The sequence below is a fragment of the Sipha flava genome, unplaced genomic scaffold (genome assembly GCF_003268045.1).
Source record: "Sipha flava isolate LNK unplaced genomic scaffold, YSA_version1 35a_pilon_pilon, whole genome shotgun sequence".
Taxonomy (NCBI): Eukaryota; Metazoa; Arthropoda; class Insecta; order Hemiptera; family Aphididae; genus Sipha; species Sipha flava.
Window position 1 is genome coordinate 1,856,116 of NW_020273058.1, and position 14,861 is coordinate 1,870,976.

The 14,861-nt window shown below is 25.5% G+C and overlaps 1 protein-coding gene across 3 annotated transcripts in view; it reads right to left on the bottom strand.

Moving 5' to 3' along the window:
- Positions 1-14,861, bottom strand: part of LOC112687675 (cell division cycle protein 27 homolog) — a 29,084-nt gene that overhangs the window by 8,427 nt on the left and 5,796 nt on the right. The window contains exons 10-24 of one of the 3 annotated variants that reach the window (XM_025560528.1): positions 8,094-8,169; positions 6,979-7,126; positions 6,460-6,739; positions 6,291-6,400; positions 6,047-6,223; positions 5,712-5,832; positions 5,502-5,645; positions 5,246-5,438; positions 4,987-5,167; positions 4,656-4,881; positions 4,439-4,566; positions 4,135-4,252; positions 3,827-4,030; positions 3,630-3,768; positions 3,115-3,154 (exon numbers count right to left, since the gene is read on the bottom strand). In XM_025560528.1, the coding sequence (XP_025416313.1) occupies positions 3,144-3,154; positions 3,630-3,768; positions 3,827-4,030; positions 4,135-4,252; positions 4,439-4,566; positions 4,656-4,881; positions 4,987-5,167; positions 5,246-5,438; positions 5,502-5,645; positions 5,712-5,832; positions 6,047-6,223; positions 6,291-6,400; positions 6,460-6,739; positions 6,979-7,126; positions 8,094-8,169 (2,256 nt within the window). In that variant the 3' untranslated portion in view covers positions 3,115-3,143. Of the gene's footprint in view, positions 1-3,114; positions 3,155-3,629; positions 3,769-3,826; positions 4,031-4,134; positions 4,253-4,438; positions 4,567-4,655; positions 4,882-4,986; positions 5,168-5,245; positions 5,439-5,501; positions 5,646-5,711; positions 5,833-6,046; positions 6,224-6,290; positions 6,401-6,459; positions 6,740-6,978; positions 7,127-8,093; positions 8,170-14,861 lie in introns of those variants that run through there. The other 2 variants (XM_025560526.1, XM_025560527.1) reach the window with 2 other exon arrangements.

Sequence of the window (14,861 nt, forward strand, 5' to 3'; positions counted from 1 at the left end):
AGATGGGAAAGTTACTACAGATGAAACGGGATGTATAAAATTACCGAACGATTTCTGCACAATCATTTATTCGCAAGATGCTCTCATTGACCAGATATGTCTCAGTGTACACAGTCAAAACACAAATCATGAGTGGCTGGCAGAAAGAGCAATTTTAGTAGCAAAAACTGTGGAGGTCAACGAATTGAATCTCAAGATACAAAATTTGTTACCAGAAAACTTGGTGTCATACAAATCTAGATACAGTTTGCGATGCTACTGAAGTTGTAAATTATCCAACAGAGTTTTTAAACTCATTGGATTTACTAGGCATGCCACCGCATAATTTACAATTGATCATTACAATTTACCATCGATAAAATACCTCCTTCAGAGTCATTTAAAGTTGTAATACATGCAGATAAAAAACCACTAGAAGAACATAGAGGCAGGTATAATGCACCAACGGCAAATGAAGCTGCTTTAGTGTTAGTAGATCTTCACCGTATCAGTGAGATACATCGAGCATACGACGAACTGCAGTATCCTTTAATGTTTTGTTGGGGGGATGATGGGTATGCAATCAATATACCACAACGCGATCCAAAAACCAAGTTACCGCTTAAAAAAACTGTCTCTGCATCAAGTTTTTACTCATATAGAATAATGGTCAGAGAAGGGGAAGACAACTATTTAGTTAATTATCGTTCTCTTTTCAGTCAATATTTGGTAGATGAATACGCCAAAATTGAAACTGAAAGACTAAATTACATCAAAAAAAACCAAGCCAAATTGCGTGCAGATAGTTATATTCATTTAAAAGATGCGATTGGACGACGAGACATAGAAGCTAATCAGTTAGGCCAAATGGTTATACTCCCGTCAACTTTTACTGGTGGGCCAAGGTACATGCACGAAAGAACACAAGATGCTATGACCTACGTTAGACATTACGGTCGTCCTGACCTTTTTATTACTTTTACATGTAATCCTCGCTGGGACGAGATAAAAGAGCTCTTACTTCCCGGTCAAAGATCATATGATCGACATGTTATAATTGCAAGAGTGTTTCGGTTAAAAGTCAAAAAGACCATGAACTTATTGACAAAAGGTAAAATATTCGGAGGAGTGAGATGCTATATGTATTCAACAGAATACCAAACTGTAGAGAGGTTCAGGTAGTTGTAAGCTATAACTTATCGAATAGGTTATGATAATAATTAATTAAATTAATATGTATAAAATATTATTTCAAAAATCTTAATTAATTTAAATTTCAATAGATTTAACAAAATTTAATCTTGGCAGGTTACATACATTTATATACTTAAACCTGGCAACAACGTGTAATTCAGCTAGCTATATGTTATATATAATAATACTAATCATGTAATAATTTACAAAACCATAAATAATTGATAAATTTAATACATTTGAAGCGGTTTTATGATTATCTATTGAAAATACCAAAGTATGCTTCACTATTTGAAATTAAAAATGAATGAAAATTTATTAAAAAAAATAAATAAAATAAATAAATTAATGATTTTATTATTTATTATCATATATTATTATTTAAAAAATGCTATCACATATGATTGTATCTTAGAACAAATTTATTCTTATCATTGAGAAATTTAATATTTTTCTATTATTAAAGAACATTTTTTCCTTAAAATAAATCACTGTTATTAACTTGTATTACAAGTTTTTTTTTAATTATATATCATCTAGTTATCTAAGTGTAAAACAACTTTATTATACAATCAATATTTATTAATTAATACAGATATAAAATTAAACTTATATTAAGTATTTAATCACAATCAGAAGTTAAATTAATCATAATTAATTACATGTTCTATACCAATGTAAATAACAAATTTCAATGTGTAATATTAAGTTCAAATATATTTTAATTTAATTTAAATGTGAAAGTAAATTTATTAAAAACTGTACATTTTGGTTTGTTTAACTGAAATAAAATATATTTTAAATATGTGTAGTTGAATGTTACACGTTTACAATATTTAACTGAATTATTATAAATAATTATTGAGTATACAATGATTTTAGTAATACAATTTATAACATAAAATATAAAATTATACTTGACTAAAGTAACAATAAATAATTATTTATTGAGTTAAGTATGATAGATATATAATATTTTCATTTTTAAAAGAATAAAATGTTGTCAATCTGAAACATCAACATGTTTAATTATGTTGATAGATTTTTAATAGCAATTATTACAAGATATTTTTATTATTTATAAGTAAACATTTTCTGAATATATAGCTGAACACAAATAAATTTAAAATGTATTCAATTAAAATTGTATGAAAATATTTAGTCCGGTTGGACAGTTAATATTATAAAACTGTATATTAACCTTATAACAGTAAATTTATTATAGCCAAATATAATTTTATACTAATTTTGTGGCTTATATTTTTAGAGCTATATTATTTATAAAGATATTAATATCAGTTGATAATCATTTATGAAATTTATCATATATTTAAATTTGTTGAATAGTTACGATAAATCTGTATACTTTTTATTTGTTAGGTACATAAGAATGATGATAATTTCTAACATTTTTTTAAATCTTAAGTAACAATTTATATCAAATTTTTAATTTTAATGTTTATGTAAACTATTAAATATATATAATAAAAATTAAAAACTTAGTTTGAATCATAATTTAATAAGATAATTACAAAATTAATTAAAAAAACAATCAAATACTGACAATTATTAGCATTATTTTAATAAAAACCAAGAAATTTAGATTAATATAAATGATTTAAAAATATTCTATAGTTTAATATAACAATAAGCTCTAAAAATCAGGAACTTTATTATAAGCCACAAAACTCAAAATAAAAAAGTTAAATTTAATTAAATAAAAAAAATAGGAATTGTTAAAAATAAGTTTGGGGCTGCATTAAATTGTATTTGTAGTTTTTAACCCAAAAACAGCTTTCATTTTAATGATGCATCTTAACAGTCTTTTTAAATTTACACTTTAATAATAACTACTAAAAATATATTTTTAAGGCAATAAACAATTTAAAAATATTAGTTAAGAAGACAATATAGATTATAATGTTACAAAATAAATAAATACATAAAATAAAAACAAATAAGTTACTGCATTAAGGGTCATCTGAAAAAAAAAGGATTAAGTTATTTTATAATTGAATGAACAATTTAAAGTATATACAATGAAATTTATTTCATGTATAATATGTAATATATTTACTTTCAGTTATATTAAGTTTGTCTGTTTGTTGAAATGTGTTTATTAAAAATAAATAAGACATAAAATATTTTTAAGTTGTAACTATTGATTATATAGAATAAAAAATGAGTATAATGTTTTAAATGTATTATAATATCTTAGATATTAAGTTTAAAATTATTTTATGCAACTAAACAAACAATAATATTTTTATTGAAAAGGTTAATTCTCCAATTTGAGTACTTAATAAAGTAACATTACAAATGAATATATTTTAAAGTTAAACCTATTGGGTAGCTCCTCAAAAAATTAATAAAATAAAATAAATATCTTTATTATTTTTTTTTTTTTTAGAAAATTATTCAACAAAAAAATCATGTAATAAAGCTAAGGTGCTAACCTGAATCATCCAACGGTGATTGATTATTGGTAGGATCTATTGCTTCTTTAATTTGATTACTGGCCCCTTTTGGATCTAGGTCGGTTGCTCTGTTAAAGTTCATTAATGCCAGATGAATATTGCCTAATTTTTTATGTACCTAAAAACAACGTTATTTACATCTTATTTAATAGAAATCTCTAATTACATGATCATACTTTGCCAGTTAAAAAATAGACTAGAGATTCCTTTGGCACAATTTCTTTCAATTCTTCTAGTTCATAAAGTGCTTCTGGTAATTTACCAAGTTTAGAATATATTTGTGCCCGTTGGTACTTACACATTGGATGTTTAGGTTCTAATGTTAATGCTATATGTAAAGTATGTAATGCTTGGTCTGGTTTATCCATACTATTTTGTACCTAATAACAATATTTGTTTGTATTGTAAAATATTTATAAATTTGACAAATATAATTATAATTTAAACTAATTGTATAGGTAAATATTCAATTTCTTATACTTACAACAGCAATATGACACATAATTAAAGCACTACTATGATTTATTCTAAGAGCTCGCTTATAATGCATTTCAGCTAATTCATATCGTTCTTGTTTTTGATAAATAGCACCAATCCCATACCTTATAAAAATGTAAATTAATTAATGAAACAAGAATAACATTATAGCAGTGTTAGTGTGCTTCAATGTGTCTGGATTTAAATGACTTAATAATAATAAAATTTATTCATATCTACATAATAATTAGAGATAAATATTCTCAAAAAATAAAAACCATTTGATAAGTTATATTAAATATTTCTATTACCAAGATTTGTAATGTCTAGGATCTAATTTAACAGCTTTCTGGAAACAAGTTATAGCTTTTTCTAATTCTTCAGTGACTAAATACTCATTACCTAAAAGCGCATAAGCATATGGGAAGTCTGGATTAACCTAATAAAATAAGAAAATTTAATTAATTTTATACTATAAAATGAAAAATTTAAAAATTCAATTAACGTTGTACAATAATATTTATTCACTTGTATTGCTCTTTGAAAATATTTAATCGCAGTTTGGTGTTCCTTTTGTAGAGAAAAACAATTACCAACAACACACCAGGTAGATGAAGAATTTCTATCTAAAGCAGTCATATCTTGGGCTAAAGCTGACAAAGCTATCTCTTTTTGTTGATGCCACAAAGACGTACTATAAAGCTCCATTAGAGTATCCCTGTATGGTTCCAATTCCCGGACTTCGCTAAAATATCTAAGAAATATGATTTTAAATATATATGAATATAGAATAAAATACTATTAACTGAAATAAATGAATAATAAATCAAATATTCATAATAATAAATAAAGACATTACTTAATCGATTGTTGATAATCAGATTGTTCACAATATGCTTTGCCAATCATTGACAAAATAAAACCAGTCTTATACTGTCGCGGGGGTAAACTTTGAAATAATTGGATTGATTTTCTACAATTAAATTTTGATAACTGAAGATAAGCTATTCCAATATCTCTTAATAATGATAACAGTCCTTCTAATAAATCATAATAAACAAGTGATGGATAAATAATTATAAAAAAACAAGATAAATGATAATAATAACAAAAAGTACCAGTCGTCTTTTTTTGTAAATTTAAAGCTTGTTGAGCAAGTGTCATTGTTTCTACTTCCATAACTCCACGCTCTTTTGGATTCCGTTCTGTTATATCTGCAAAAACTGATTTCTTTGGAATCAAGCCACTTTTTATTTTTCGTGTAGCTGATTTTGGGCTAACAAATTTTTTACTAGGACTTTTGGTATTTTCCTACAATAAAAAAAAAAATTATAATATTATTAACATTTTAATTGATTTGATGATTAAAATTACTTTAACAGAACAATTGTTGGTGATTATTCGACTACTACGTCTTACAACATGAGACATTGGACTTGAAGGCATTGTTATTTGTTGTGTACCCAAGTTATTAATGTTACTCGTATTTCCTGACTGGCTAAATACTGGTTTAGAACTCTATTTAAAATAGATATATGTGTGTTTAGTTAAGTAGTGTATAAAATAAATATTTATTAAACTTACTCTTTTAGATATAAATTTCTGATCATTAGTTTCATTTAATGCAGTAGAAGGAACTAAAACCATTGCTTGAGATGAACAAATAGATAAATTATCAGAATTTTCCAAAGGAAATACTCCAAAGCTATTTAAAAAGTAAATAAATATATATTATAACATTTATTATTATACATAATCATAAGTTTGGTCTATATTTTTATTATTATTATTATATATAAAATAAATATATTAATTGTTAAATCAATAGGAAGCTTTAACTGTACTATATAAAGTTATGGTACTATTTGTCAATAGACAGTATACAATTATAACTTATAAGTTATCATTATTTAATTTACCTTGGTGTCAATGGACTATATGCATTTTCATTTATCACTTTTACTTTCCTTCCTATAGGTCGGACAAATATTGTTTTAGCATTATTCATATCAGGTGTGAATGGTTGTATACCACTAGAAATGGAACTGTTACTACTTGGTACTGACATATTAACCATTTTTTGAGCCGGAGTACTACTAGAATTTAGTAACAATATATTATTAAGATAAATATAATAAAAGTTTTAAATAATTATAATGTTACCTATTAAAAGTATTTATTGATTCATATGAAAGATTATATGTCGATAAAGGTGTTGAATTGACATTAGAATTTGACCCCAAACATTTATTAAAGTTGTCTAAATTGTCAACCTAAGAATAATAAATAAATTGGTCAACGTTTACTCTTTGTAATAATTAAAATTATTTACTTTAAATATTTTGGTGGGTTCAGGATCAGGTTTGACCCCTCTGTCACATAGATCTTGGAATGATTTCCACAAAAAAGGATTTAAATATAGAGCTTTTCGACAAGCTTCAGCAGCTAAATGTGATCTTTCTGAACGCCACCATATGTGGCTAATAAGTTGTAATGCAAATGGAGCACTATCGCCATAATCAGAAATTATTGATTCAATAAATGACATGCATGTTGATGTTGATATCAAATCACCAACATTGCCAGTCAACACAGTTTCTGCTTCAGATAATCTAATTTCATGAATAAAATTATTAGTAAAAATATATATTTATATATATATATAATTAATAAACCTAAAAGATACTAAAATATAATAACACTACAAAATAAGAACAAAATAATAAAATAAAATATTAAATCAATGTAATTGATAAATATAAAAAAAATATAAGTACTTGCTTATTTTATGAAATGAAACTAAAACAAAAGTTATGAATTTAATATAATTTAAAACCATATAAATACATACTTGTGAAGATCAACACAGCAACGAGCTAATAAAAATTTACATTTTTCCGATACTATTTTTTTTCCATTAAGAATTGAATAAGCTTGAGATGGTTTACCAGATCGATAATAACAGGTAGCAAGTAGGTATATACTTTCATCAGAGTCAACTGAAAAATAAAATAAGAAATAATTAATTATTAAAATAAATGAATTTAAGTATATTGTTTATATGATTACACATTTCAAAGGTAATTAGTATAAAAGTTTTTTTAATCATTTATTTATAAGATAGAACAGTATAAATTTGAAATATGGTCTTTTTAAAATAGGTTTATTACTATTGATATTATGTAATAGAAAAATAATTAATTTTAATTTTTAATTTAAAAAAAATGTATTGAATCATCATATTAGTTTTAATATCTATAAATACCTACATAATCCTAAAATAATAAGAAAATATTAAATGGCAGATAAAATAACAAAAGTGTATGCATTAGTCATAATATAAACATGTAATAAGCTATATTAAGTTTAAGTATATGACCAGTGGTATAAAACTTTAATTAGTTTAATTGAATATTACAGTTTATAACTATATAAATTCATCATAAAGAATAATAATTAAAATAAATCAATTAATTTATTAAACAAATTATAATTCAATTTTAAAATAATAAATATTTATAAAAAAATTTATTTTACATAATAATGTTAACTAATTATTTCATAGTAAATAAATATTTTGAGATAGAACTAGATGAGTTTAATTCCAATCACAATACACAAGTATAAATATAATAAATAATCTCCCAAATTAAGCTAGTAAATTAAAAATTAAGTTGTAACCTGGAAACTTTCATTGAAGATAAAATAAAGAAGTATAACACAAATAAATAAATAACAGAAATTTATCTAAATTTTTTATTAATTTTAACCCTGTTACTAATACAATACGACAAATGTAAAAATATATATTAAGAAAAAATGCAAATATATAATTAGATACAATTTAATTTAAAATATAAATATGTATGTATTTATTTTCAAAAGACCAAAATGTTTGACAAAAATATCTTTAATCTTTTTAAATAATAAGTCTCATAGGAATAAAATATATATTAAAAATATTACATTCAGCACACAATCGTTCTGCAAGGAATATTGCATCTGAATAAGCATAATGATTTAAACAATGCCAAATCGCGGCCTGAAAAAAAATACAAATTAGATAATTCATAAATAATATTAATATAAATTCTATATTTTATAAAATAACATGTAAACAGGTAAAATTAAATTAATTTTGTATAAGAATACATAATATATTAGTGTTTAAATTACATATTCAACTTTTATTATTGACTTGATGATTGTATATTTAAAATGTATTTAAATAAAACAAATATTTTTAATTTGAACTAAGAATAAGAATGAACATTTTACTAAAAACATCTACAATGAAATATATATAAATATTAGTTAAATAGAATTTAGTATTGTATTATGAATATAAAATAATGATATTCATGATATAAGAACTACGTAAATTATAATATTTTGATAATCTTTTAAAATAAAGATTATGAGCCCTATTCAAATAAATATTATGTTCAAAAATATTTAAATAGACATAAATAATAAATCTAGTATAAAAATTAAAATAAATAATAATTAAGCGACTAATTTATACAATTAATTATATTTTAACACAAAAAATAATACAAGTAACACTATACAGTAGTTGTTTAAATTTTTTTAGTATATTTCAACATACTATTAAATGGTTAATTTAAATATATTAGCAAAAACAAAGAAATCATTTCCGAAAAAATTTTTTATAACATTAAACAATAATAATTATAAACAACATTTATTTACTTTTTAGGTACTTCCAAAATATTAAACCATCGACAGTTTTATCTGAGAAAACTACTTACTTGGATTGGTTCTTGAATTATCATTGCAAACAAATATATTTTTGTATATATACACTTTAATAATGGTTATTAAAATTACCTAAAACACAACCACAATTCAACAAAAATTAAAATTAAAAGTAGGAAATTAATGAAAAATAATTTTTTTGAGTTATGATATTATCATGTAGCAGTGAAATGAAAGAAGCCAACGTGATAAGAACAACAATTGTACCAACATACTTTCATAGTGTACATTGATTTTCTTAAATAACAGTTCAAGATGAGTTCTTATGTGTTTAAGTATTTATATTATTATAATTATTTATTCATATACGAACACTTAACTGTAGTAGTTTTAAGATTATAATCAATGAGAAAAAAAAAAGATATTGTAATAAAAGGGATAACTTTGTTGTAATAACCTGAAACATTCCTTTATTAATATTTTGCACTTTTTAATGACAAATAACGGTTATTTTCGTTTTTTTAAATTACATTACGTAAATTATATGTGTAACCATATTCTTGAATTATGAATTGTGTTAAGTTTTCTGATAATTTGTTAGGTTTTGACATGTAGATAGTTCCACGAACTTAAGGAAGAACAGTACCTAACTCTTAAAAAAAAAATTAAATTTATTACGGTTCGTGTAAGAAACTAGGATAATAATTTAGAAAAATAGATAACGGAAAACAAAGAAAAAATTAGATAAATTTTTATATTTTAAAAGATAATTTAATAATATATAATATAATGAAAATGAATCGATATGAATAAATAAATTTTCAAGCTTTTTAAAATATACAAACCAAATGAATCATGAATTTCGAACGTGAATGGTCAACATTTATAAAAATTTTATAAATTATAAATGTTGGAAATACTAAATTTTTAAGTATTTTATGGAATTTCTAAGACCTTACATTATTTCTTTTTGGATAACCATATTATAAAGTCTATAATATAACAATAATATCTCCAAAACTTTGAAATGTTTTTTCAATTATATCATTGATTAATTAATATTATAAGATAATTTTAATATCATAAAAGTTTTAGAAGTATGCTTTTGTTTAGTTTGGAAGAATAAGCAAAATTTAGGAATTGTAGGTGTACAATTAATTTAAAAATGTTGTCATTAAAAATTCAAATTTAAATTGTCAACTTGCATAATTTAGAAGAAACATTTAACTTAAGTTTCCACACTAGACAAAATCGGCGAAAACAAAAACTCTTATATTCAGTGTCTATAACAAATATTATGGAAGATTAATATTTAAATGGTTGTATCATCTCTCTGCAAGGATCCACTTGTACGTGATAGGTGGGCTTATATTCCTCAATAGTTCTGAGAGCTATGCCAACGATAGTTCCAATAAGCTCCTAGTAACCGACAATGTATCCCATGTTGTATAGGTCGACGTAATTGGGGCAGATAAAAGTGGTTCTCATAAAGGCTAGGGTGAGCTCTTCAGCCTTGGGTGACAGCCGTTCAAAGGGAAGGAAAGCCCCCAGGCACTTGAATCAAGATGCAGAAATGAGGAAATCAACCTAAAAAAAACCCAATATAATTTGTCCTACGCCTAATATTGTTACCATTTCATGGGTTTTAAAACTGCAGATGAAAAACAGCAGTGGGTAGTTTCGGTTTAAAAACCGGTTTCAATATAGAGGGCTGACTACAGTCATCATCTTGCAACTACGAAGGTTTAGCAATGGCCGACCAGACCTTCATTACTTTACCCCCTTTTAGTATGAGAACAAGACAACAGGTCAGACCTTGGTTGGTTGTATCAGATACCTTTGATACAACAACAAGGTGAATTGTGCATATCCTTTGGAAACGGGCGTAACACGTTTCCACCAAAAGTAGACCTTTCCCTTTTCCACCAAAAGCGTATCTTTCCCTTTTCCACCAAATGAGATAGAATACATTTACTTTTTCATGAGTTTTTCGGATTAATGTAAAATAATATATAAATATACACACAATGTAATCAATGTATATTGTACGTTTATTGTATTTAATTGTATGTTAAACCGTTATCGTACTTATGTATGTACTTTTATTTAGATTAACCATAATAATATCTAAATAATCAAATATTTTTTGAACAAGTTAAAAGATGGCACAGTTTAAATAATGCATTACAACTGCCTGTGTATTAAAATAAAATGTCCATTTTAAAAATTATAATTCTATGATGGTTAAAGTTATCGAAAGTAAAGGTGGAAACAAAACACTAGTACTAAACAACTTTAAATTTTTTATTGAATCAGTTAACAAATATCAACTAATTTTGTATATAGTTACAATAATTGTAACTATATATAAAATAAATGTAAATTATTTACATAACTAAGGTATCGTATACCATAATATATCATATTTTTCACATTTTTATATCTGACTATTTTTTTAAAAAAAATTCAAAATTTTCCAACCTATGTTGTATATATTATATAATGCCTTTACATTTATTGAATTAATAGTATTTGTTAAATAAAATTATTACTATGCTATAGTTTTTAATTTAAGCGTAGTATACAATTGTTTTGGTAAAAACGTGGTCAATATTTCATTTGGTGGAAATAGCTATTGGTGAAAAAAAGAAAGATACACTTTTGGTGGAAATGGGCATCACCCGCGGAGACAATGGCCAGAAGATCAAAGGCTTTTAAGAAGTGGCCCATTATGTTCCATGACAAGAATAAAAGAAAAACTCCAATCACTACCTAGAAAGCTGATAGTGTAAGGTATAGGTACTAGTGAGAATGGTTGAAGACAAAAAATTAAAACTTCTATTTTCTTAGTTTAGTTATAAATTGTGGACTGATGATGGTAGTCTGAAGGAAGTAATGCTCACGTAGTCCTCACACGCAGGGCCGCAGCTAAGGGGGGGCTAGGGGGGTCTTTTGCCCCGGGCGGCAAATTTTTAGGGGCGGCAAAATATAAAAACATTTTTTTTTCTAACACTTTGAAATGCTACGATAATTATACGCGCGTACCGCCGACTTATTTATACCACAATAACGACGGTCGACGTCGGGTATCCGCAAGCCGCAATTTTTGATATGGCAAAATAACAATACAATTAATATTTGTCACTGTAATTCATTTATTCTGTAGTATAGGTAATAATATAATGTTATCGGAAGTTTTGCAGCTATCGTCGTATTCTGGGAAAAATTAGTACATTAATGTTATCTTTGATCGTGCGGTTGTTTGTGAACATAGATCTATATTCATGAGTTTTGATTATCATTTTATATTTTTAATGTACTAGCGCGATCACACTATAATCATTTATTTTTATGATTCGTGATTCGACGACTGACGTGTAACGTGAAAGTGTACAAAGTGTCTACATATTCAACATCTTAGAGTTGTAAATACGGTAAGAAAATTTTTAATAATTAAAATTTATTTACGGTAAAAAAATTCGTAAGTGTGTTGTAAAACGTGGCTTGAGCCATGCGTTAAACCAACCGTTTATATAGTTACATATCGTGGGCTTGGAATCAAAGAGTTCTATGTGACAATATCTAAATTGTTCAGTAGAGCGTTTTTAAGGTTCAATAATTGAAATATCGTATTTTCGATTTTGAAATATTTGGAATCAAAAAATGCAGATTTGATGCATTGAAAGATGTTAATAGTAAATTTGGTTTTTTGAGTGGTTCTCAAATAAACGAAATAGATTCTACAACTTTACAAGTTAGAGCTAAAACATTAGCTGACAGTTACCCGGATGATCTAAATAAAGAAGAGCTTGTTAGTGAAATAGAAAGTTTTAAATTCCATGCCTTTGAAATTGACAAAAGTCTGAGAAATGCGACAGCGCAGTCTACTTTTAAAGTTATTTATGAGCAACATCTAGAAGAGATCTACCCAAATATTACGATAGCCCTACAAATATTTCTAACACTTCCAGTCTCTGTTGCTTCGGCGGAAAGAAGCTTCAGTAAACTGAAACTTATAAAAAATTATTTAAGGAACACTATGAAACAACAAAGATTAAACAATTTAAGTATAATATCAATTGAACATCAAAGAGCATCATCAATCTCATTTGAAGAAATAATTAAAACATTTGCAGCCAAAAAATCAAGAAAAATCAAATTTTTATAAATATTTAATATACACTTTTAGTTTTTAAGAATAGCTTTGTTATGTATATTTTGCCTGAAATACAAATAAAAGTTTTAGCATGCATTTTTATGTCTTAATTTTTCAGAAAACCTAACTTATCATTCAACAACAGTATAATAGCATATTTGTCACTTAACATCCAAATAAATATTAAATATTTTAGAATTTTCTCAAACTTATATTGTAATAACAACACTGAAATTTATTTGTTAATTATTGGGGCTGAGTGATGGAAAGAGGGGCGGCAAAATTAGAGCTTGCCCTTCCTAGAATAATGTGTGGCTGCGGCCCTGCTCACACGGATACCAATTCAGCAGTGAAAAGTAGAAAATAATAAATGGATCCGTAACTTATGTATCTAGATTTCTAGGGTTCGAAATTTAATTTTTTTAGTTTTTTTAATTTTTATTTCTATTTTTATCGATTCATACAAAATCTGTGCCTTACTAGCACATTTAGAGTATTTGCTAAATAATAAATAACATGAATAAAACTTGATAACAAAGCCACCCAATGATATCACTTTTATTCAAAGATTTTTTTTTTTTAAGATCTTTATTTAGTAATCTTATTATATTTTGTTCTCTTGTTCAGATTAAGATACAAAAAAATCTCTACACCAATTTCGCTTTAAAAGCCTTGAATGATTACCAAGAATAACATTTGTTGAGAGGCCTTTAATTAGGGGATTGGAATGAGAGGCTAGACGATTGTGGTATCTTTTATAAAAAATTGTTGTTTCTTTTACAATTTTAATTTTTAAATCAGTGTAAAGGGTTTGATTTGATACATATTAGCGACAGTTTGTTAATTTCCTTAACGCAATATTTTCAAATGCCTAAATTCAATTTACATTTGATTTTGTATCATTGAACTCATGTTCATAAATTCAAATGAGTTTAATAAGGGACTTATACATAAGTAGTTTTATTTTTAGGTTTGTATTACTATTGTTAATAAGTAAATTTTTACAAAATCGCAGATTTAGTTGAAGTCTTTTTGCACGTGTATGATGGGCCCAAGTGAGTCGTCGATCTAGAGTCTTACAGTCATAGTTATTGGAATTTGAGTATTTTGGAGAGTAACGGGTGGACATTATCTAAGCTTAATAGTGAAGGTGATGAGATTTGATTTATCTTAATTGACCTTTATTCTCCATTTATTATACCAGTCCTTCATAAGAAAGATATGAATTTGCAAGTTATGCAATGCAACCAAAGGCCTTCCATTTTTTTTAGCTTAAATAGAAAATCGTCATGCCAAACTCTGTCAAAAGCTTGTTATATATCAAGAAAAATATAGAAGCAGTACATTTTTTTTCAAGTGCAGTATTTTTTTGACTTGGCAGTATAACTAGTAACTCGTTGATTGTTGTGCGCGAAAACCGAATTGATAGGCATAATTTTATTTACACTAATAAGGAGAAGTATGCGCTTCAATAAAAATGTTTCAGGAACTTTGGCAAAGAAATGAAATAAACTAATTGTATGATGTTTCCAAGTCCAGAGGCTTATTGGGTTTTGGAAAAATGATGATTTTTGAAAACTTCCATAAGAGTGGAAAGTACGACAATCACAATATAGCCTTAAATATACTAGTGAGTTAGTGAGTAGGACAATGGTGCATTTAGGAAGGCATCTAGCTAATTTGACAGTCATTAAGTCATAACCCGAAATTTTTTTAGGAGAATATTTTTGAATCGTATAATTAATATCGCTTGGTCAAAAAGATTTAACTAGAAAAGCATGTGGTAAAGGCATATATTGTTAGAAGTATCTTGTTGAGTTTGTAAAAGATTAAGAGGTGATTTTTAAATGATTCTGCTT